Raw genomic sequence first — 23,880 nt, 5'->3', positions numbered from 1 at the left:
GATTTTATTATCAGTATTAAACTGAGACCAACAGCAATGAATTCCTGTTAGGGTCTTCTGAGAAGACTGTCCACAACTCCTCATTTGCAAAAAAAATCAGTAAACTTCTATTCATTTGTACATTGGACCAGTTCTTTCTTCTATCAGCTGACATTGTTTCTCTATCATTATGCCTTATTAAAGCAATGTCTATCTTTGCTTATCTACTGGTCCCTTCCTTTTTTTTTAAACATGTCCTTTTGCACACACCAATCAGAACCTGCCATTCTATGGGTATCACTCTGTCTCCTTGCCCTTGTACTTGTGATCTCCATCTGCTTCTTCCACTTTGCATCCTCATTGCTCACTTCTAATTTGGGTTTAGCTTCTTTTATTATTATAAATACACAACTTTCCACAATGACCTCTTCTTGGCAAAAGATATTTTTCTAAATCTTCTTCTCCTTGATAGCTCTGGGGCAAATACAGCTCACTCCTTGAAAGTGACTCTGCCCTTTGCTTCTGGGTCCCTGTATTCAGTGGATTCTTCCTGTCTTTCTCAGGCAGTCCCCTCTCCGTCTGCACTGACTCGTTATGGCATTCCACCTTTTATCTGTTGAAATGCCTCAGGAGCTAATCCTCACCCTCTGCCTTTTCTCCTCTCTGTACTACTTCTTTCTGGAAACACATTTATGCTCAAGACATCATGGAACACTTTTTGTTTCTGACTTCACAATTTACATCTCCAGACCCAACCTGTCAGCTAGTCTAATATTTTCAGTTGTTCAATTCTGTCAGGGAAAGATCCATTTTTATAATTTCTCAGATTAGGAAATTCAAATTCATCTTTTACTCTTTTATCTCATCCCTATTCTGTCTATATTTCCTAATTGGTGCAATTTATAAACCCACTCTTTCAGAGGTGGACTGCATCCACTCAAGGCTACTGATGTGAGTAGGAGTTTGAGAGTCATAGTGGGTGGGAGGGTGGCATATGAGTGTGGGGAGTAGGGTGAGGGGGATGAATGGAAGCATTACCAAATGTGATCCCATAGAGATTCTCTGCAAAATCAAAATCAGTGAAAGCCTGTGAAGAGGAACTAGAGGGCTGAGAGATGAGAACATAGCATTGAAATAAAAAAAAATCAAGTTGGACCAAATTCAAAAGCTTAATGATGTTAAACTGGTCTTTCAGCTGACCAGTATGTGGGGAAACAGGCACTTTCATAAACAGTCAGCATGAATGTGATTTGATACAACCATATTGAAAAGAAATTTCAGAATATCTCTTAAAAATGTAAATGCACATACTCTATGACCCAGCAATTTCACTTCTTTGTATATACCTATGAAATATTGTATATACTCTCATATGAAGAAAAGATAATGCTTAAGTATTTCATTGCAGTCTTGTTAATAATATTAAAACATTGAAAATCTAAATTTCCCAACTGGGGAATGGTTTAGTAAACTATGATACATCTATTATTCTAGAATATTATGCAGAAGTACAAGATTGAGGTAGCTGTCTATTAATATAGAAGCCTCTCCAAAGACTTAGTGTTAAGTAGGAAGAAACAATGTCCAGTGGCTGTGTGTCCGGCTCACACCTGTAATCCAGCACTTTGGGAGACTGAGGCAGGCAGATCACTTGAGCTCAGGAGTTTGAGACCAGCTTGGGCAACATGGTGAAACCCCATCTCTACTAAAAATACAAAAAATTAGCCAAGCATGGTGGCAAGCACCATGGTCCCAGCTACTCAAAAGGCTGAGGTGGGAGAATCGCTTGAGCCCAAGAGATGAAGGTTGTGGTGAGCCATGATCATGCCACTGCATTCCAGCCTGGGTGACAGAGTGAGACTCTGTCTCAAGGAAAAAAAAAAAAGCATATTGTAATATTGTAGAATGACATACAATGTATACTTTCTATAAAAAACATACACATAAATAAACAATACAAAAACACTACATGTTTTTTCAGGAAGATATAAGTATACAATTATGTAACAGAAACTCTACACATAAAACCTTCCAGAAAGATTACTGTGGGGGAGCCAGGAGAGTACTGAGGCTGGAATCGGGCTCAAAAAGGACTTTATCCTTATCTGCAATTCAGTTGTTTTAAAATAAGGAAAATATATATATGTATTAATTGTGTGGTTATTAGAGAGAGAGAGAGAGAGAGAAATCACAAAGAGGACTCAGATAATGAAGCAAAGGTAGAAAATGGAAGGCCAGAAATGAGCCAGGGCACAGATGGGTCAAAGGACAGTTAAGGAACTGGTTCTGCAGACACATCCTGTCCACTGCAGTGTTCCTTCAACGTGTGTTTCAGCATACTTGGCAGGCCCAGAAGTGTCCTTAAAGGAACCAAGTTTTATTGGAAGAGTAACCACTGCAGACAGAGTTGGTGAGGCCAGCAGAAGCAAACAGGATAAGCAAAGCAGGGGCTGACTAGTGCCTGGATATAGTGTAGTATAGGTTAGATTTAGGCCAGAGCTGTGGTTGGCTAGAAAGAGGTCTAGTCAAACAGGTAAGAGGTCTCAGTAGAATTCATAGACAAAGTAGGCTGGAGGGCTTGGCAAACAGGTACATGTCCTGGGTACATATCATGTAGGAAGGACTCAATAGAGTAAGGGCTAAATGCAAATTTCAGAGACAAGTGTCAATGAGTTTTGTTATTTCCGTGGGAAATTAAAATACTTGTTGCCTTTTACCTTAGATAGTTCAGATTTTTTTTTTCTAGTCAGTCCTGTGTTGAGGTAATGCTCTGACCCTGCAACCCTCTGAAATTTCTCCCTGGTTCTGACTCTCCTCCCAGCAGTCACATTCCTCTTCCCTCAGATTATTATAATAGCTCAATAGACAGATTCACTGTCTCTTCATTCCAATGAATTCTATGTATCACTGCCAAATCAGTTTTCTTAAAACATCACATGCCTCATTAGTTCACTTAAGAAACGGCAGTGGTCCTCTTTTGCCAATGGTCTATCCCAAACCAGCATCAGAATCAAACTCCTCTGTTTTACTCTAAAGGCTCTAAGTAATGTTAACCATGCCATTCTTAGTTACCATTAACTTCCACCCTACCCATAACTTGCATCAACATTTTCTCAAAATACTGAAGTTCAGCCTCCAGGTTCACTTCTGCAAAGCTGTAGGAAGTCAATAGTAGACATGAGATAAGCCCCTTGGGTGTATCTATTCCCAATGCAGCCACAAATCATGGACATTATTGTCATCCAAAGAAAATTGTTAGGTTTTCTCTGCTGCTAATGTACTGTCCTTCTGCCTTTCCTAAACCAAAACCAGATCATTTGTCCTGCTTTTGTGACCTCACCCACAACACTTTCACAAAGCCCTCTCCTCTTTATCTTCAATTGAGGTCCGACTCTTGATGTCCTCCATTCTTTACTCCCTTACTCCTGCTCTTAGTCAACCATTGAAAAGCTGTCCCACACTCCTTCATCTATCCCCATCTGCGTACATACACATTAATACCTATTTCAGGTTCCATCTCTATCATGTAGCCTTTTCTAGTAACCTCAGCATACAGAGATTGATCCCATCTCTAAATTCCTGCAATATTTATATGTAGCAGAAAGTAACACTATTACATATTTTAATGTTATTAGTGGTTTCTTGTCTGTACATTTTATCTCCCAAGTGTAAGTGCCTTAAAAAGAAGAATTATATTTTTACTCTTATTATATCTTCTCTTGTCATTAATGTAGTATCTTGCTCATAGTAAACATTCGATAAGTATTAGATGGATTGATTTGATGTATCCTAAACTTTTTCACAATTATTCTTTACATATTATATTAATCAAAACACTTTTGGTGGCAAGTGGTAGTAATCCAAATAAAACTGACTTAATTTGAAAGGAAATTTTTTGGTTCACCTAACTGAAATTGCAGGTATAGTTTGACTTAAGGCAGAGATGGATCTACAAACTCAAATAATATAATTAAGAATCAATATCTCTCCATCTCTCCATTTTGATCCTCTGGGTTAGATCCCAGACAGTCTGTTGACCATGAATGACAAAAATGGCCACCAGAAATTCTAGCTTTCATCTTACCAGTTTACCAACCCAATAGAAGGGAAAAAAAACAAAATATTAGGTTGAAATATATAAAATTTCTATTAATATAGGTCAAAATGGTTGAATAATGGCAATTTCATATCTTTCAACCTAATAGTTCCAGAAAAAGTCCCAATGCTAAAGTTCATTGGTCCAACTTACATTTCATAACCATTATTAAACCAGTCATTGTGGCCACTGAGATGCAGTATTCGTATTGGTCAGTGCTGAATCATATGCCCACGCATAGAGCCATGTGGACAAAAAGCGAGAGAGCACTGACTTCTCATAGGAAATTTAAGGTGCTATCATCAGAAAAGGGAGAATAAAAATTGAGCAAGCAAAACACGAGATGCCTATTATGCATACAAGAAACACTCCAAGGTTGAAATTTACCGTGAATTTAATGAAGCCTAAACTTCAGGGAACCTCACTTGCATAAGCTCCTTCTAAAGCAATGTATCTCATCTTGTATTTAAATTTTTGAGTTCTTTTCCTTAAAGAGGGGCTCCCAAATTGTATAAGCTTCACGACCAACAAAACCTGGATCTGCCCCATAAGAATACTCAAAACTATTTGTGAAATTAATAAATAAATGTTCCCAACATACTGCACCCGCTTCTGCTTTTAGCAGAAAGAAACCATCTGTTAGATAGGTTATTCACTAAGTTCTTCACAATAACTTTATCTCTTATCTTTTGACATTAACAAAAAAATAACTCGATCATGTCTCTCAGATCTCCCTAGTTTCTGGAATTCAGAATCTTAATGTATTTTTCTCTGCCCCTATCACAGACCCACCCATATAAGCACCCCACCTCCCCCTTTTTTTCACTTCTCTGAACTTTATTGCCAGATGAAACCTGCCTCCTACTATCACCTCTCATGAGAGGCCAATCCGTTATGAAGTGTTCATTTCTGGGTCCCACTATGGTTCCCTGCAGAACCAATTTGAAGAAACTCAGCAATTGCTCATATTCATTCTAAACTGATGTTCTCTGATATTCTTTAAAATTTCAAATCAAAATGAATTCTCAAAACTGTCACAGAGAGAACACAAAATGTAAGGTATATCTTATATTGAAGTGAATCTAGGATGTGACTCTTGCCTATAGGGGACCACTGATCAAAGATGTACCAAAATCAGGTCTGGGTAACCAAAAAATGTGCCTGTTGTTGAGATTTCCAACTACACTTTACCCTTCTACTTGGCAGTCAGACAGCCTCAGGAATGTAAATTCATGCAGTTTTGAATGTGGGGGAAGGTTAGGAAACTAAGCCTGCCTGCTGCTATTCTGATTACAGCATTTGTCGCTGGCTGGGAGAGACAGCTCTGAGATTGATGCTATTTTTCTCCCTTCTCAGGAAAATGGCTTGGGCTGTGTATCAGGGAAGGCCAAGGGGCACCTACGAATGAAATTTCTGCTTAATCCCTCAGCAGGTTCCCAAGTCAGTAGTCCTTCAGATGTGGCATTGCATTTGACCTATTTATTCCATCCCTCGCCCCTGCCCCCCAGCTCCTGCCAGAAATATGGCATAGAAACAGGGCAGTGCAATTATATCGCCTTTTTTTCTTTTAATTTGTTGAAATTGTCTCCAGGCAGAAGAAGGGAGGTGGGGGTTAGAAACCAGATGGTTGTAACTGGAGTAGAAACCTACTACTGAGTAGCTTTGAGATGCTCAAATCTGGTAGAAGTGGCTATTTCCTCACAGGAAAAGGGGATGAAGCAACAGAGCCATGGAAAAAGATTTCCAGCAGACTGATCTCCAGTGTCCCATCCTCTCCAACCCATGTGCACACACATGTAAAAGGTAGCCCATTTTCCCTTGGTTCTCCAAAACACCACCGACAATGGGTTATAGCAGACTTTTCCTGAAAGTTGGGTGGAGGGTGCAGGGGTAAGCTAGTGACAGTGAAAGGGGTTTATAACACAGGACTTAAACCGTGTACAAATGAATATTATCCATCCTTCTTTAAAGCCCCTCAGTCTCTCTGTTATCTTCCTCCTCATCATCCCAAGCATCCTCACCCCTCACAAAACCCCAGGCACATGATGCATTTCTCTGCTTCTCTCTTTACACACATGAAGTAGAAAGAAAATTGGGGCTGGGCACAGAGCTTCATGCCTGTAATCCCAGCACTTTGGGAAGCTGAAGCAGGCAGATCACCTGAGGTCAGGAGTTTGAGACCAGCCTGGCCAACATTGTGAAACCCTGTCTCTACTAAAAATACAAAAGTTAACTGGGCGTGGTGCACATGCCTGTGGTCCACTCAGCTCAGATTTGGTAATTCACTAGAATGACACAGCACTCAGGAAAGAGCTTTTCTTACTATTACCAGTCTAGTCTAAAGAATACAACTTAGGAGCAGCCAACTCAGGCATGACTGTGGAACTTCTCAGAAGTCTGCACTCCAGCCTGGGAAACAGAGTGAGATGCCATAGAATGAACAAATGAGCAAAAGAATAAAAGAAAGAGAGAGAGAAGGAAGAGAGAGAGGGGAAGGAAGGAAGGAAGGAGAAGAAAGAGAGGGGAGGTAATTGAGACTGCAGGAAAGAGAAAGGGTTAGGGAGCTGACTAAGCATTAACCTGTAATCTTTTTATATTTGGGGAGATTCAGCCAGCAGAAGAGTCCTTTCTCTCAGTCTCTGGGCCATCTAAACACCTGGAGGATAGCAGCACACCAAGGTCTGGGCATAAGGGCTAATGCCTCCTTCCTCTGGTCTTTGATAGGGAAAACCGACTCTCAAGCTTGTGTGAAGTTCTGGTCAGGCACAGTGGCTCACACCTGTAATCCCAGCGCTTTGGCAGGTGAAGGTGTGTGGATCACTTGCGCTCAGGAGTTCAAGACCCGTCTGGGCAACATGGCAAAACTCTGTCTTTACAAAATATTAGCTGGGTGTGGTGACATGTGCCTGTAGTCTCAACTACCTGTGAGGCCGAAGTGGGAGGATCACCTGAGCCCAGGAAGTTGAGGCTGCAGTGAGCTCTGATAGTGCCACTAAATTCCAACCTTGGTGATGGAGCGAGAACCTGACTCAGGAAAAAAAAAAAAAAAAAAATGCAGCCAAATATCCACCCAGTTCTCCACCTGTTAGGTTTTTTTTTTCCTTCCCACCCAAATACATGATATCTTTTCCAACAGCACTTCTCCAACTCTCTGACCCCAATTAGGTGGCCTACAATTCATTTCTGGCACTAACAACCCAGAGTTAACATCAGATTTATAGGTTTAACAGTTCAGTCCCACAAGACTGCCCTCATCTCAGAGGCCAGTCACAAGTATGGGATCCACAGGTTATCAACTCTTCTGTCCATGTTGGCTACAAATTTAGGTGTTCCTACAACCTCCTTCTCAGATTTGGTAATTCACTAGAATGACTCACAGCGCTCAGGAAAGAGCTTTACTTACTAAAGGATACAACTCAGGAGCAGCCAACTGGAAGAGAAACATAGGGCAAGGTATGGGAAAGGGACGTGGAACTTCCACGCTTCTTCCTGGTGTACCACCCTTCCAGCACCTAGATGTCTTCCACAACCCAGAAGCTCCCCAGACTCTATTGTTGTTTAGAGGTTTTACAGAGGTTTCTTTATGTAGGCATGATTGATTAAGTAATTGGCCATTGGTGATGAACTCAGTCTCTAGCTCCTCTTCTTTCCCTTGAGATTGGGGGATGAGGTTGAAAGTTGCAAGCATCTAATCAAGGCTTGGTCTTTCTGGTGACAAGATGCCTTATCATAATAACTCAGGCAATTTCCAAGCATTTTAGGAGTTCTGCACCAGAAACTGGGGACAAAGACCAAATAAGTCTCTTATTATAGTACCCCATTATGTTTACTTGTCTTGTAAAAAAAAATGTAAAGTCACCCTCCTTAGGATATTAACCTTCCTGGCTGTTTCTGGCTTTCTCTTTCTATGTACTCTCCATATCCCTTTAACAGACTGACCAGGAACTTCTGATCTGTTCTCATTAGGATTACTACGACATAACTAGCTTTCCTGTGGCAGACCCCTTTATCTCTCTCTCCAAACAAATCATTCAAGAGAATAAGCATCCTTAGAGCCTTAGAGTTGAATGCCCACAACCCTAGCTCTTCCTCCCAGAAGAACCTTAGGAAGATGTCAGTGGGAAGGGTGAACTTAAATGGCTGAGGGCCTCACCCCCACTCCTTTTCACGCAGGCATCATCCTCACTTTTCTAGGCCACCTCTGTTGGCCTCTGGGTTACTGAGAAGGTCATTTTGAGTGTCCAGGGAGATCTCTTGGCTCTTATTTGTTCAAGTCTCCAGAAGGGAACTCTAGGAGCTGGGTCCTGAAACCCTGGAATGCAAGACCAAGAACTTTACTAGTTGAAATGGGATGGGGATGAGGCCCAATCTGAGCCAATGCCTCTGTGCATTCTGCCTCACTGGCTCTCCTCCTTCCCCCTCCATTAACAAAGACAAAATAAAAACAAAACAACTGGGGGAAACAAAGCTTTCCTTTTAGGTTATCAAGAGGTCTTCCGTTTGGAGCAAAACCGCACTCCCTCCTGTGGCACCAGTCTCAGTCTCAGATGGTGAGGGCCTCAAGCCCACACTGGCTTATTTGAAATCCATGTTTAGGTCCCAGCATGTGGCATGTGCTCCACTCTGATGACACTTTTCGTTTCTAATAATAGAGCAGATGAAGTAATATTGCAATTGATGTTCCCGGGGATTTGATTGGATAAGTGCATAAAGTGTGGAGGGGGAAGGGGGGTGCATGGACAGATCACATTAGTATTCCCGTCCTATCAATGTGCGGGCCCGCGAACAACGTCAGCCGGACCGATTCTCTGCGTCTGCCAGTCCCGCCACAGATTCATCTGGGATCTTCAAACAGACAAGCCCTTAGAGACGAGGGATCAAGGCAGTCGATTAGAACCAATTGCTTGCTTTGGGGACGGCCAGTCCTTCCAGGCCTGGCGACAGTGGAGGGAGGGGAAAGACAACAGAGTGCCGCTGCGGGAAGACACTGAAGCAAGAGCGACACCCCTTTCCGCCCCCCACCTTGCAGCGCAGGCTTTGAAAGCTGCTCCCCCACCTGAATGGAAACTCGGAACCGCCGGGCGGCGCGTTCCTTCTCGCCCAGCCTTGCAATCCATGCCGAGAGGAAGGCAGTGCGAGCCCGCGCCAGCGCCCAGCTCCCGGGACAGGGTCGGCAATGCTGCTGAGCAGAACTTGATCGCGCCCCTTCCTAGCTGCTAGTGGAAGCGATGCTGCACGGCATAGCCAGCGCTTCCTCGGCTCTCCTTCAAGCTGAAGGTTACCGACCCGTGCAGCCAGCCCCAGCACTGTGAGCTGCGCGCCTCAGGTCCAGGCTCCGGCTGCTTGGCTGCTGCGCCCAGGGCAACAACCCGGCCGCCCGCGCCGGGGCGCACTGCACCAGCGGCTTCGGCTTGGTGGATGTGTATGCATGAGTTCTGCACCGAATGGGCGCAAAAAGCGCCCCAGCCGGTCCACCCGCTCCTCGATCTTCCAGATCAGCAAGCCCCCGCTCCAGAGCGGAGATTGGGAGCGCAGGGGCAGCGGCTCCGAGAGCGCCCACAAAACCCAACGAGCCCTGGACGACTGCAAGATGGTGGGTGAAAACTGCGCCTCTTTTTTTTTTTTTTTTAATTGAGAGGGGGTGGGGGGAGTCATGTATGTTAATCATTTGCCTGAGTGCCAGCCACTCCCCCACCCTCAGCGCCTCAATGCCGATCACGTGGCGCATGCACTATTTTTAAATCTGCAGTCCCCCAAATTCAGGGTGACACCCCGGTCGTAATGGCCCTGCAGAGAGAAGTGTCACAGCAAGGGTCTTGTGGATCAGCGACTGTAGGTTGTGCCTCTACCCCCTCGAAGAATGGTGGATGCGAAAGACACAGTGAACTGGCTCGCTCACTGGGGAGGGAGAGATGAGGAGGTGGGGATGTTGCTTTCTGGGGAGAGAGTAGCAAACAAACCCAAATACAGCGCACGGGGCGCTGCCGAGGGGTCGAAGGTTCCAGCGCAGGGGCTGTAGCTGGTCTTCCCGTCAGGCCGTCAGGCCGAGAGGTTCAGTGGCCCAGCAAGAGGTGAACGGTTTGCCTATTACACCCTACCTGTGGCCTCCCCCGCCCCTCCCGCCATGCAACTTAAAAGCCATGTCCTAGCAGTAGCAGAGGGGAGCGTCTATGTAGGAGTCCCCAGCGTCATTCTCTGTTGGCCTGGGAGTGGCATGGTAGCCCTCCAAATATGCTTTCTTGCTCTTCAGAAACTGAGTCTGAAAGGGTGAGGGGAAGTAGGTCTGGAATTAGAGCTTCCATGGCCAGGCTTGCCTATGAAAATAAACACTTGCCTTGGACAAAGAGACTTACCATTTTGGTGCTTCTGCTTTAAACCATTCCTACGTTCCTTAGCTGGAGATCTGGGGAGCCGACTCAGGGGTCAGTGAAGGCCCCTGTTTATGTACTCCAAAATAGGAAACTTTCTGATGAGAAATGTTTGGTAAAAAACAAAACAAAACAAAACAAAACAAAACTCACTTCTTTTCCAGCTTGTCCAAGAGTTCAACACACAAGTGGCCCTGTACCGAGAGCTGGTCATTTCTATTGGGGATGTCTCGGTCAGCTGCCCCTCACTCCGGGCGGAAATGCACAAGACAAGAACCAAAGGCTGTGAAATGGCCCGTCAGGCACACCAAAAATTGGCTGCCATCTCAGGGTAGGAGACTCGGCATTATTTGGTCATTCATATACATGATGCATGGATGCTGACAGAATTTTATGGTAGCCAAGGCCTCAGAGATGATCTCCACATATTTGAGATTTTAATCTTGAGATCGAAATTCTCTTAGAGAGCTATACACAAACTATAGGCCAAACCATAATTTGAAGGCTATGTCATTCTTGTATATATGTATATATATTTAGAAGATTTGGATCAAGTGACTTTTTTAAAACTTCATTTTCAGTACTCTGGCCACATACTGGAATATGGAGCATAAGATTTGGGGTGGATGGTTGGACATCAAACTGAAGTTAAATCATCGTGCCTCAAAATTATTTTGTCATCTGCTGCTGAACAAAAGGCCTGTGCTATAGAGAAAAATCTTTCCCAAATCCCAGGTTTACTAAACTATTTATACCATGAGATAAATTCCTATGATACCGCCTAAAATAAAATCCCTAAAATAAGGTCTTAGATATAAATTACTCTTCACTGTGGTGATATGAAGGGGTGAGTTTTAGCATAAGAACAGTTTTTAAAGATTGGGGACATTCACAATCTCAGTAAAACTAAGATGACTTTGTCCCCCAAATTTTTATTTATTTTCATCAGATTTATAGTTGTTCAAGCCTGTATTAGGAGATAATTCGGCATGTGAAAAACTTCTCTCTTTGGATCCTACCTACTCCTTCTTTCATCTCTTAATATTGGGAAAAAAGTTAGCCATGGATTTTGTTAACAGTTCCTATTTTCAAGATAAGTACTTAGAGCAAGGAAACATAGGAATCTTTATACAAATACATCGATACATTAATTTAAGTGCTTGGTTCAAACTGGATATAGCATTTATCTGTTCATCTATGTGAGTATATCTTTATCACAGCAGGAGTTCAAATTGGTCAGACTCACCTGATAATGTTACAAATTGATCACTTGTAGGAATTATATCTAATTTACTTATTTGAAAGAATCACTGTTTGCCGTCTTTAATTCCAATAATATATATAGTGACTAATACTAGTTTATAAAGACTGGAAAGCCATATATTGCCTCTCTTAATAATTAGTTTACATTTGACTACAGGCATTTTATATCATGAAAAATGATATGCTGTACTCATCTCCTTGAAGAGAGGGACAAACAAAATATGCTATAACCCTATTTTATTTAGTAAAAATATTGAGAAGCCTTATCCTTTTCTGTTTTAACTCTTATACTATTCTTAACAAGAAGTAAATCTGGGTAATGGAGGGGAATTAAGTGGTTCGGGAGTTTGGGGAAGAAATGCAGCTGTGATAAATCCCAGACAAGCAGAGAGAGAGAAAAAAAACCAGAAATGTGAAGGAGCACTGGTAAATTTAAAGGCACAGATAAACAATGATTCCAAAGGAAAAGCAGATTTAGGACAGGAAATTTTCTCTCAGGGCTAAGGAGTAGCAACTCTGTAAACTTTGTGTCCTAGATTACAGGATGGGATTGCATTTAGGATCCCTTTGAATTGGAACTCAAAATGAGAACATGTTCTAATCAGAGAAGGTGGACTGGAGGAATGAACAAGGAGTTTCAGTCTATTTTGCTACACACACGAAATTCAGGGTCTTCTAAAGGTTCAGGAAAGAAAAGGTCTGAAACTATTGGCTAAAAGTTGAGTTTGGAGGATTTCAGATGGATTTTTTTTTTTCTTTGAGAGGTATTCTAGTTATGTTACCCCAGCTGGTCTTAAACTCCTGCACTCAATCCTCCCGCCTTAGCCTCCAGAGTAGCTGGGACTATAAGAATGCACCATGGCACCTGGCATGAGGTAGATTTTATTTACTCTGGTGTTTTTAGCTCTTTGCTACTTGCTTGCATGTTATCTGAGTGTTGATGTTAATGGGCGCAGTTTTATAAGAATTCATGGTAAATTAAGGTTCTTAGAGCCTTGCCAAAGGAAAACCCACTCCATAAAATATTCTAGGATAGAATTTGACACATTTCTCCCCTTACAATAATAATTAAATGCAATTTGACGTTCGTTATAAAAAATGACAGCAATATAATTGAAGGAAATCCCTTTAGTTCCTCACCATCTGGGCTCCATTAATGAAGGATGTGATTCCCTTTGGCGGAATTCCGTTTCTGATATCACTTGTTATGTGGGTTCTTGTTTCAAGCTTGATGTGAAGGCTGGTAGAGAGGCTGTAGGAGTCACTTTAAAGTTTGAAGCAGGGATGAGAAAAGCAAAGGTTTTTGGTGAAATTTAGAGAGAAGAACTGGATTTCTTGAGTGCCCACTATTTGCCATCACAACCCAGCTATTTCCTTTCAGTTGAGGGAGGGATTATTATTCTTATTCTACAAATAGGTCTAGAGAGATTGAGGAACTTGCCCAAAGTTACACAGTTAAGAAGTGACACAGCTTTGATTCTGCCCCATGTTTGCATGCTTCTGATATTCATGCTTTTTCCTCTATATAATGTGCCATTCAAAAAGGTGCTATATGTAAAGGATACACGATAAAATATAAACGAATCTTAAAAAGAGTATGCTAACTGAAAAAGCAAGTCACAAAATACCACATATCATATGATTCCATTCATGTGAAATGCCCAGGAAAACAAATCTATAGAGACAGAAAGTAAATTAGTGGTTACCTAGAACTGGAGGCGAGAGCAGGTAGAGACTACAGATGTGCTTGAGGAATCTTTTTGGGATGATGGAAATGTTCCAGAATTGGACTATGGTGATGGTTGTACAATACCGTATATTTACTAAAAGTCATTGAATTGTAACTAATAACGAGTGAATTTTATGGCATACAAAGTATACCTCAATAGTTGCTTTTTAGAAAGGTATTATCATCATCACCATCATTAACACTTGTTTTTTTTTTTTGTCAACTTTATTATTTTCTACATACGTAGCTTTTAATGAAGGGGTATGAGCTATAGGGTGGAGGAAAATTAACACTTGGCTCCCCACGCATTTCTCAATTAGCAATAATCGTGCCTCGGATAAAACTCATTGGCTACAATACTGCCACTGCGCAAAGCTGCCCCACGCATTTCTCAAGACACCTGCCTCATGGCTATTGTTTAAGCACCAATGCTTTGCTCTGTGTAGGAATATGAGTGTGGGAAAGGCAGGACTTGAAGGAGTAAGTGAATTTATTCATTTTCTACCAATACAGACCCCCACTTCCTGGTCTGCCAGCTGGCTTTGGGGCCACAGGAGGCAGACAGGATTGAAGGTGGACAGGGTAAAAAGAAGATGAGGCAAGACAGAGGGGAAGAGGGAAAACAAGGAGTTAGCGTTAAACAAGCCACTAATGCTACATACCTTTCATCCCTGACCAACTGAAACCCTCAAGGAATGGTCGAGCTCACAGGAGAAGAAAACTCAGACTATGTTTTTTGTAACTGGCCCTGTATAAGAAGGCCATCTTCACAAATACAATCAACACAGTTTCTCAAATTGTGTTTAGATCAGCAGAGTTCAGACACAGCCTTTTCTTTCAAAGGTATCAGATATCTGTATTCTTGACAGACCTAGCCAGGTGAATACAAAGTCTCCTCTGACTGTCTTGATTTACTAAAGTTATGATATCTTTACAACTCTGACCCTTTCCCAGACATTAAAGCTAAGAGGGGCCTTAAAGATCACTTGCAAGAATGGGCCTCAAACTTTTTTAACAGCAAATCCTCCCTTCAATCTAAATGTAGAAAGCCACATTTATAAAGACAGTCATAGCGGCATTCCTCTGCACTGCTTGGGGTGTGTGTGTGTGTCCATGTGCATATCAGGAGTAGGCCGGGTCCTGCCTTTTGGACTTCCTACCCAAAGTGACTTCTACACACTTCATAGAATCCCTAGGGCTCCATGGCACTTTATATTTGAGGAGTCTAAGATTCAGAGGATTTAAGTGACTTTTGAGGCAACTTGACAAAGAATACGTGAAGACTTTGAAGTCAGGCAGACCTGGACTGAGTATCATCTTTTACGACCTTGATGGAATGCTTAACTCTCTGAGTCACAATTCCTTCATCTGTAAACTAGTGTCATGCCCGCTCGTGGGGTACTCGAGAGAGTTAAGTGAGCTAGGTATGTGAAGCAGGGACCACATGTCCAGCCTGTCAATGGCACTGCCAGTCAGAGGCTGCTCTAAGACTGGGACCTGGATCTCCTGCTCCCTGGTCTAGTACCTATTGCATCAACCACACCTGAGAATGAGGAGAGATGAGCACAGCATACAAGGTATGAGTGGCCCCGGGAGCCAACATCCTCCAGCACACCACGGGAGTTACTGCCACGGCTGGGGCGCTGGTGGTCAGGATTCTCTTTGTGCTGCTGTGCTTCTGCGGTGTCTGTGTTGGACTAAATCTTTCTCACACTGCTGCTTTTGGTGAATGGTTCTCAAGAGAATCTAAATGTAGAAGGATTTACTCCAGATCTTAAGTTTAAGTATGACAACATGAGAGACAGTAGAGTGTGATGGGAAAGAGCACTGATTCTAAATCAGATTAGACAAGGCTTTACCACTTGCTAAGGACATGTGTGAATTTGTATGCAGATTGATTCACAGAGTGCTTAGTGGTAGTCTGGTACCATGGTTAAGTACATAGACTTTGGGGCCAGACTCGCAGTCTGGCTGTGCTGCTATTCACACGTAGTATGAAGTCAGGCAAAGATATTGTCTCTCCCTCTCTGCTTCAGTTTCCTCAACAGCAAAATGGAGTTAATGAATAATGGGACCAGAGTATGTGGCATTGTGAGGATCAAGAAGTTAGGAGACTAGAAGCATATAGTAAATGCTATTCAGTGCAAGTTAGTGGTAATATAATACAACATTTAAAAAATTCAGATTTCAAGATATATTTATATAAAAAGTGTTAATCCATCAAATATTTTCCAAATGAATACTTCGGCTGGAATAAATCTTTGCTTACCTTGGTTTCTTATATTCTGAGACATTTTCTAGGTTGAAGTTTCCCAGATGGCTATCAAAAAGCCTGTTCTGGGATACCATAAAAATTATATGGAGATGTGAAGATTCATAAGTAGTTAAGTTTAGAAATTTTTTATATAAATCAGACTAGATTCTTCATATATCAAATAATACTTACAAAATCTTTTGGCCTAGTTCTAGTATAGGCTATATGATATTGGACAAGTCTGTTAAATTTCCTGCATGCCAAAATGAGAGTGTTACATTGAATGATTTCTGAATCTCCTGGCTTCCTCATCCCATTATTCTACGTTAATTCATAGAGAATCACATGGACCTTGTTTGCAGAACTGAGCTATGAAAAAATAAATATCATGCAAGAAGTTTGATGATTGAATTCCAGAAATAATTTGTTGAGATCCAAACATAGTACATTCACAAGAAGAATCTTAATTTCCTATTTCAGGTTTTTCCCTCCAGCAATGATTTTCTTGACCAACCAGACCTATGTTTCTCTCCTTTTCTCCTTCTCTTTCCTCATGTTCTTTCCTTCTCTTCCTTCTCCTCCTCCTGCCTTTTTTTGGGGGGTTGGGGTGGGCCGTTTTGGTTTTGATTTGCATTTAATTTTTTTGCCCTGATTTTTTCAGTCCCACTTATAGTTGGTTTCCTGTTCCTACCCTTGTTCTGTTTGTTAGGAAGTTAGGAGATGAGAGAGTGAGATAAGGGAGAATAAAGTATTGCAGCTTAGCAATAGTCCTTTCAACACTTTGGCTGAGCCAGCAGCAATGATGTGTGGTGACAGAGTATGGAAGAAGAGCTTGGTGACCATGGAAGCAGTTCTCAGCCTTCTTTGATCCACACGGTGGAGGAGGCCTTATGTGGGCAGTGACAGCCTCTGCCGTTAGTAAAAGGGACCTGTGGTTGGCAGGCATGCCAGGCCACCCACTCTGTCTTTTCTTTTCTCTTCCTATTAAAGGTGTTTTGCTTTAAAATGTTTAGCTCTCACTGGTCAAATAGTGAGAGGCAAGTTTTGTCTATACCAAAAGAATATACTACCCATAAAGATAACGATGGAAGAACAATTCAGTATTAGTTTGCTAAGGCTGCCATAACAAAGTGCCACAAACGGAGTGACTTAAACAAAAGAAATTTATTATCTCAGTTCTGGAGGCTAGAAGTCTAAGGTCAAGGTGTCAGCAGGGTTGGTTCCCTCTGAGGGCCATGAGGAAGGATCTGCTCCATGCTTCCCCGCTAGCTTCTGGTGGTTTGCTGACCATCTTTCACTTTATTCGGTTTGGTGAAGTATCTCTGCTTTCAGCTTCACATGGTCTTTTCCTCGTGTGTGCATCCATGTTCAAATTTCCCTTTTTTACAAGGACACCAGTCATATTGAATTAGGGGCCAATTCTACTCCAGTATGCCCTCATCCTAGCTTCATTATTTACACCTGCAATGACCCTATTTTCAAAAAAAAGGTCACATTCTGAGGTACTAAGGGGTAAGGACTTCAATATATGAATTTGGCTGGGGGAAAGGGAGCATAATTTAACCCATGACAAATTTCCTTGACCTATCTGCAGCTAAATACACACTTTGGGTTGTTTTGCCACAACTAGAGGTGAGATTTTGCCTGGGACTTTCTATATATCTCTCTGTACTTTCATACAAAGCCATCCCAGGGCCCAATATTTAATCATCTGCAAGATCATAACTCATACAAGGGTAGAGTTTGTGACCATAGAATAGAATGTTTTCTGTATGAAATGGAGTTGTTCACAAAGATACTGAGTCTCTAATACAGTTAGAACTTTTCTCTAACCCATTTAATCACATTACAAAGATCAACCAAAACCAGCTACAAGAGGCAATACTGGGGAGAGCTGATGAAGCAACTGACAATCCACACCCACAGAGGGGTGTTCACTTTCCCTGGTGTGCATGAGAGAATTGAGCAGGTGGTGGCCCCTCAATGGTGCCAATACTGTTGTTTAAGGACCATAAGCATACTCCGGAGCAAGTGACAAGGTTCTGACTCACACCAGATTAAAGAAGAGTGCTATTATTAGCAACTCAGCTAAATGTGATATGGCATCTAGACAAGTGTTCCCCCGTTGCCTATTGAAGTTTAGCCGTTTTATGTTTTGAACAGATTTAATGACTTTCACCTTGTTAGAGTCTTCTTAATAGATGTTCCAATTAGAGAGAAAATTAAATCTAAAACTAACTTTGGAAAAATTCACCGTCACTTTATTATGTGTACTCTGAAGTGCAAGAGAGCAAGGCTGTTTCACTCATCTTTGCACCCTGAGTGGTAAGCTCAGTGATGATATATTTGTCTTCTCTGTTCATTAAGTTTACTTGGTATTTTAAAATCTATTCTTAAAAGAAGCCGGGTCTTGATACAGACTTTAGTAAGAATTGAGAGATTACATTAGTTTACATCTTATTACATTTAACTATTTTTTTATATAATTCTAAAACCAATATGTTGGTTTTTAAATAACAGAGGACTCGAAGAGCATACCTAAGAGCCATTTCTGAGGCACAGGTGTTCATTATTATGACAAATCAGCGGGCATTGTGTATCTTAGAATTACTCATAAAGTAATTATATTTAATTTATGTTATTTGACAAAATATTACCATAACATCTCTCTGCTTAGTGGACACTTTATATTGAATAGTTGATTAATCAGTTGCCATTGAGATCACCTTTTTGAACTGTTCTTTAAAATTCTAGGCCCTGAAAGTTTAGCTGTGTCTTATCCCAGAACGACACGTATAGAAAGCACAGCTACAGAGCAGTATTTATACTGCCTGTTTATTTCCTTTGCTTTACAAAACATGACTTTAAAAAAGGTAAAACTTTATGAAAAACATTTAATTACTTGCCTATATGCGTACATACACACACACACATATATATATATACACACACACACATACACATATATAATACACACACACAGAGTAAACTTATTTGTGAGATTGATTCTGGTTAGGATAAAGTATCTGAGCATTTAAATAGAACTAATTTAGCGAATAATAATTATTATTATTATTATTTATTTTTAGAGATGGGGTCTCACTCTGTTGCCTAGGCTGATCTTGAACTCCTAGGCTCAAGCAATCCTTGTGCATCAGCCTCCTGAGTAGCTGGAACTACAGGCACGCACCACGAGACACACCTAATTTTTTGAAAACTTATTACAGAGACTGGGGTCTTGCTATGTTGCCAAAGCTTGTCCTGAACTTCTGGCCTCAAGCAACACTCCCAGCTCAGCCTCCCAAGGTGCCAGGATTATAAGTGTGACTCACCACTCTCGACCTAAATATATGTTTTCAACCTAATAGAAGACTTTAGATACAATCAGGTTAACAAAAGTCAATTTAACATTTGCAGCTGCAGATATATAGAAAACTAATAAACTACACCAATCTAAGTTTGAGCACAAGGGGAAATATATACTAACCTGGAAGAAGCCAAAGCTTTCATGTATTCTTCAGTCACTGAGAATATCTTGAAGTGCCCCCACCCTTATCCCATAAGGTACCAAGTCCTGTAGTGTTTTATCTTTTTCAGTGTCTATTGTGTGCCTTCTTTATTTTTTTCCCCATTTCTGTGGCCACCTCTTAGTTCACAAATGTATCCCCTCTGGCCATCAGCTGTTGCAGTACCTCCCAATTGGTCTCCTTGAGTTCAATCTCTCACCTCTTCTCTTCAATTTATTCACTAGATCCAGGCTAATCCTCCTCCTAAAATGTTCCTCTGATCTTGTCACTTCTTTGCTTTAAAACTTCTAAAGATTTTCTACTGCCTAAAGCAGTGTTTCTTCAAATTTGAAACTAGATTTCCTGTATCAGAATCACGTGGGTGGCATGTCCTCAGACCTGAAGAACCGAAACCTCTGGGGAGGTAAGGATAGGAAATCCAAATTTTTAACAAGCACCACTGCATCTCCCAGGAGATTGTTGAACATGCAACATATGAGGCCTATCTGCCTAGAACAGCGATTCTCAACCTGGGTTGCACATGGGAATCACCTGGGAAGCTTTAAAAATTTGCTCATGCTTTAGTGCCATCCCTAGAATTTCTGATTTAATTGGTCTGGGATGCTTCCTGGGCATTGGGGTATTTTTAAAAGCTTCCCAAGTGTGCATCTGTATGAAAAAAGATTATACTTGGCTATATTTAACAGAAAATTCAAAGTAGCAATTGCTAAAGACACCAGGGTTTATTCTTGCCCCGAAAAAAAAAAAAAGTCCTAGGTTGGGCAATTCGGAACTGGTACAGTGGCTCCATGAAACCAGATGGTTCTGCGCCCATTCTTTGTTCATGGTTTCTATCCTCAACCTTGCTTTATGAGGCAAGATGAGCACAGAAGTTCAGCCATTCATCCATGTTCCAGCACAGAAGGAAGAAGGAAAGAGGAAGGGCAAAAGGCCACCATGTCCAGATGGGTCAGCACTCCCTAATCAGTTTCAAACAAAACTTCCAGAACTGTACCATATGGTCACACTTAATTGCAAGCAAGAATGAGGAATACAGTCTTTTTTCATTGCCACCTTAAATAAAAAGGATTTCATTACTAAGGAAAACAGAAAGAATGGGTATTGGGAAACAACTAATGACCTCTGTCACAGTACCCAACCTATATTCCTGGATGTTTTACCACTTAACTTTTAAACACTCCACTTCCTCAAACTGGTCTAGTTTTTATTCCTTAAGCATGTGTAACAGAGTGACCCTATTCTATTCATCTACATATATAGTTTCTATACATAAATCCATACTCGTTAGCCCGTAAAAGAAAAACTTCACTCCCCTGCATGTCAAGGTCTTACCCGCACTCTCATTATATTCTGCCATGCTCCTCACACTGAAAAGCAGAACAGGGGAAAGGGTCCAGAAAGGACTGAAAAAAAGATTTTGCTGCTTTTAAATGAACTCATGGAAAAGATATGAAGTCTAGAAACCACTGGGAGGGCAGGAAGTTAGGTGAGTTGGCTTTGAAAGGACTTAAGTATAATTTTCACAAGACAGGATGTGAAATGGGATAGAGCCTACAAGGAGTATAGGTAGTGACACTCAAGAAATCAATTTTTTAAAAAATCTACAAGAGATTGAGACTCTTTGAAAAAATTTTTTAAACCTCCGTAAATAAATCAAAGAAAAAAATTTCATCAAGGAGTTAAAATCTGATAAACTGTTATGAATAAAAGGTGGGAAGCAGCTAGAAAACTCAAGGAAGCAGGAAGGGTTTTCTGGAGATGGGGATAAACTACAAGATGATCTATGGTCAAGATCATAATGAGCTCATTAAGGGAAATTGGACTTGGAACTCATTATCCCATATAAACAATGTTATACATAGTACTTAGGTCATAAACAGTATTTAACCCATAATTTCCTAAATTATAACCCTTTTCATCATATATAACTGTATTTTCTATGGGAAAATAGATTCATGCCCAACTCCAGAAGTCATCTTTCTTTCTGGGAACCTATTCATAGTGCTCTTCTAGGTGCGGTAGATACAACAGCTTTGAACAAAATAAAGTCCTTGTATTCATGGTATGTGTGGTGGTGGCGGCAGGGGTGGGGCTGGTGATTGAGAAGAAACAAACAAAAGAGAGCATTTCAGATAGTGATAATGCAGTGAGGAAAAGAAAACAAGATGATATGGTGAAGGAATGATATATGCAGTGTGGGTAGTTATCTTCTGATAGGGTGGTCAAAAAGGTGCCCCTGAGAAGGTAACATTCGAACTGAATATCTGACTTTGAGAAGGGACCAGTCCTAAGATAATTGTAGAGAAAAGCATTTGAGGCAGCAGCCAACAGCAAGGTAAAGGTCCTTGAAGACTGCATGATCGATTTGGAATTATCTTCAGCTGCCAGTAACGTAGGCCAGACATCAATGACTTAAACATATAAAGGTGGCTTTTTCTGACATAATTAAACACCTAAAGGGGTATGGATCGCAAACATTGGTTCATGATTGAAGAACATCATGACTGAGATTTCTGTAGTTCTCTGGGGCTTTTCCTCAAGGTCCCAAGATTGATGTTGCAGCTTCAGAAATTGTATCCATGTTCCAGGCAAGTAGAAAGGGCAGAGAGCACAGACATAGGCCTATTAAATGTGGCCTTTCTTAAAAGAGTTTCTCAGAAGCCTCACACAGCAACTTCCTGAATGTCCCAGCAGCCAGGGCGGTGCCATGTAATTTCCCTGACTGCAAGTTTCATGATCTGATTTGCATACATCTCTCTCCATATCAGCTGTCTGCTGAGAACACAAAGTTCCTAATCTATAAGCCAAAGTCATGCTTCCTGAGGCCTAGGGCAGGATCTCTAGCAAGACAGGGGAGACTGGAAGAGTATGGAGCTTGGATGTGAGGAGTGAGGAAAAGGGGTGCTGGAGTGGGAGAAAGAAGTAAAGGTAGATCCATCAGCATTAACCTCTCCTTCCTGCTCATTTTCCTCTTAGTTCATTTGTTCCTTTCATTAAACATTGAACACGTATTATGGGCCAGACATTGTGAGAGCCTCCAGAAGCATAAAGATGAATCAACATGGCCCTTGCCCCTGAGGAGCTTATCACCCAGCCTCTGTATAGAGATAGACATTAAACAAATCATTGCACAACAATGGAATCAACTCTGCAATAGAAATAGGCAGAGGATACAGTAGAGGAAGAGTAATCAGCTCTGCCTGACTGGGTGTAGCCAGGGAAAACAACTTCATAAAGGGAATGATGTCACTTGGGCTGAACTTTGAAGAGCAAATAGCAATGTCCTCTCTCTTTTAGTTATGCAGTCATAGGCCTCCTGCCATAGGTAAGCCTCAGGAGACACTATTTGTCTGTTTTGAACCGTGGGGAAACAGAACTAGGAGTTTAAATGTGCTAAGAGCCTACTATGTGCTGTTCCCTTTGCACATATAATTCATGATTAACTCATATTCATGATGAAATGAATATGATTCATCTGAAATAACGTTTACCTACAACCTGGGAAGATACTGTTTTTAAAGGCTATTATGTTGACTGGGAAGCACATTTACCTGCAAATAACAGAGACCAACCTGTTCACAGATTGGCCTCATCATAGAGCCAGCTGTGTATTTGGGTGGGAGCTGAGATTATTTCACCAGCTCAAGAATGTCAGGACTGAGATCCTCATGATTCTTTTGCCTGTTCCCTATGGTTCCAAGATGTTAGTCCTGTCCAGAGCAAATAGATTCCAGAGCTGTCTCTGGATTTTAGGTGAAGCTCACTTGGAAACCGTCTAGAGAACTCAAAATGTTAGGTATTTTTTAAATCTCCATTTTATAGTGAACTGGGGTTCTGAAAAGTTGAGATATTTGGTCAAGATGTTTGGTGGAGCTGGAGTTTGAACACTGGTCTCTCTGGTGCCAGAGTCTTTATTCTTGCCACCATATTGTGCTGTTTCCTGACAGACCCTTCTTTCTAGGACTGGCCACAGAATTGCTTTCCTTCTTTTCTACTGCCACAAACTATTATTTCCACTCAGAGCCTCTCTTGCCCCGGACACACTTCAGAACAAGGATCTCTTCAGCCAGCACACGGCCAGTTTGAGGGTTTTTAAGATTTCCTCAGCTACTAAGAGGAGGAAAACAGGCAGCAAGGAAAAAAAATAACAAAATTATGGCCTTACTGAAGCTGCCATTGGAATGTAAATGGATCTTGGCTCTGCATTCTTGAGGCCCCAGCACTTTTCTCTGGACTCCTAATTTTTCAGTCTTTCTTTTCCTATACCATATTTACTCACATTGCTTCATTTGGGGGCACCTTCTTTCCTGGTTGTTTGACTATGCAAGTCCTAGACATGACCCTATGGGATCAGACTCTGACCCAGGTCTGGGTGGGCTGAATTCTGGGTGTTTCAAGAATCGACCTACTTTTTCCCAGGGGAGGACATGTTAGCAGGGGCAGGACTCCCCATCACAACAATGGCATTGGCCACCAGCTCCACTGCAGGACATCAATGAGCACAGGGGGTGAGGGTGGGGCATGGTAGGAAGTGCTGGAAGGGTTTGAAGGAGAGACAGCCTCCCCCTGGGGTGACAGGGACACTCCTAAGAAAGTAACACTGAGGCTGGGAGAAAAGATGGGAAGAAGTCATAGGAAATGAGATCCGGAAGAGATTATCAGAC

At 41.6% G+C, this 23,880-nt stretch overlaps 1 protein-coding gene across 1 annotated transcript in view; it reads left to right on the top strand.

The window, feature by feature from the left end:
• The first annotated feature begins 8,538 nt into the window (after positions 1-8,538).
• Positions 8,539-23,880, top strand: part of RGS7BP (regulator of G-protein signaling 7 binding protein) — a 105,689-nt gene continuing 90,347 nt past the window's right edge. The window contains exons 1-2 of the mRNA XM_011930130.1: positions 8,539-9,668; positions 10,608-10,774. Of these exons, the coding sequence (XP_011785520.1) occupies positions 9,504-9,668; positions 10,608-10,774 (332 nt within the window). The 5' untranslated portion in view covers positions 8,539-9,503. The remainder of the gene's footprint in view (positions 9,669-10,607; positions 10,775-23,880) is intronic.

This window comes from Colobus angolensis, unplaced genomic scaffold, assembly GCF_000951035.1.
Source record: "Colobus angolensis palliatus isolate OR3802 unplaced genomic scaffold, Cang.pa_1.0 Scaffold84, whole genome shotgun sequence".
NCBI classification, from domain to species: domain Eukaryota; kingdom Metazoa; phylum Chordata; class Mammalia; order Primates; family Cercopithecidae; genus Colobus; species Colobus angolensis.
Note: the sequence above shows the minus strand (reverse complement) of the source record. Positions and strands in the feature narration are given on the sequence as shown.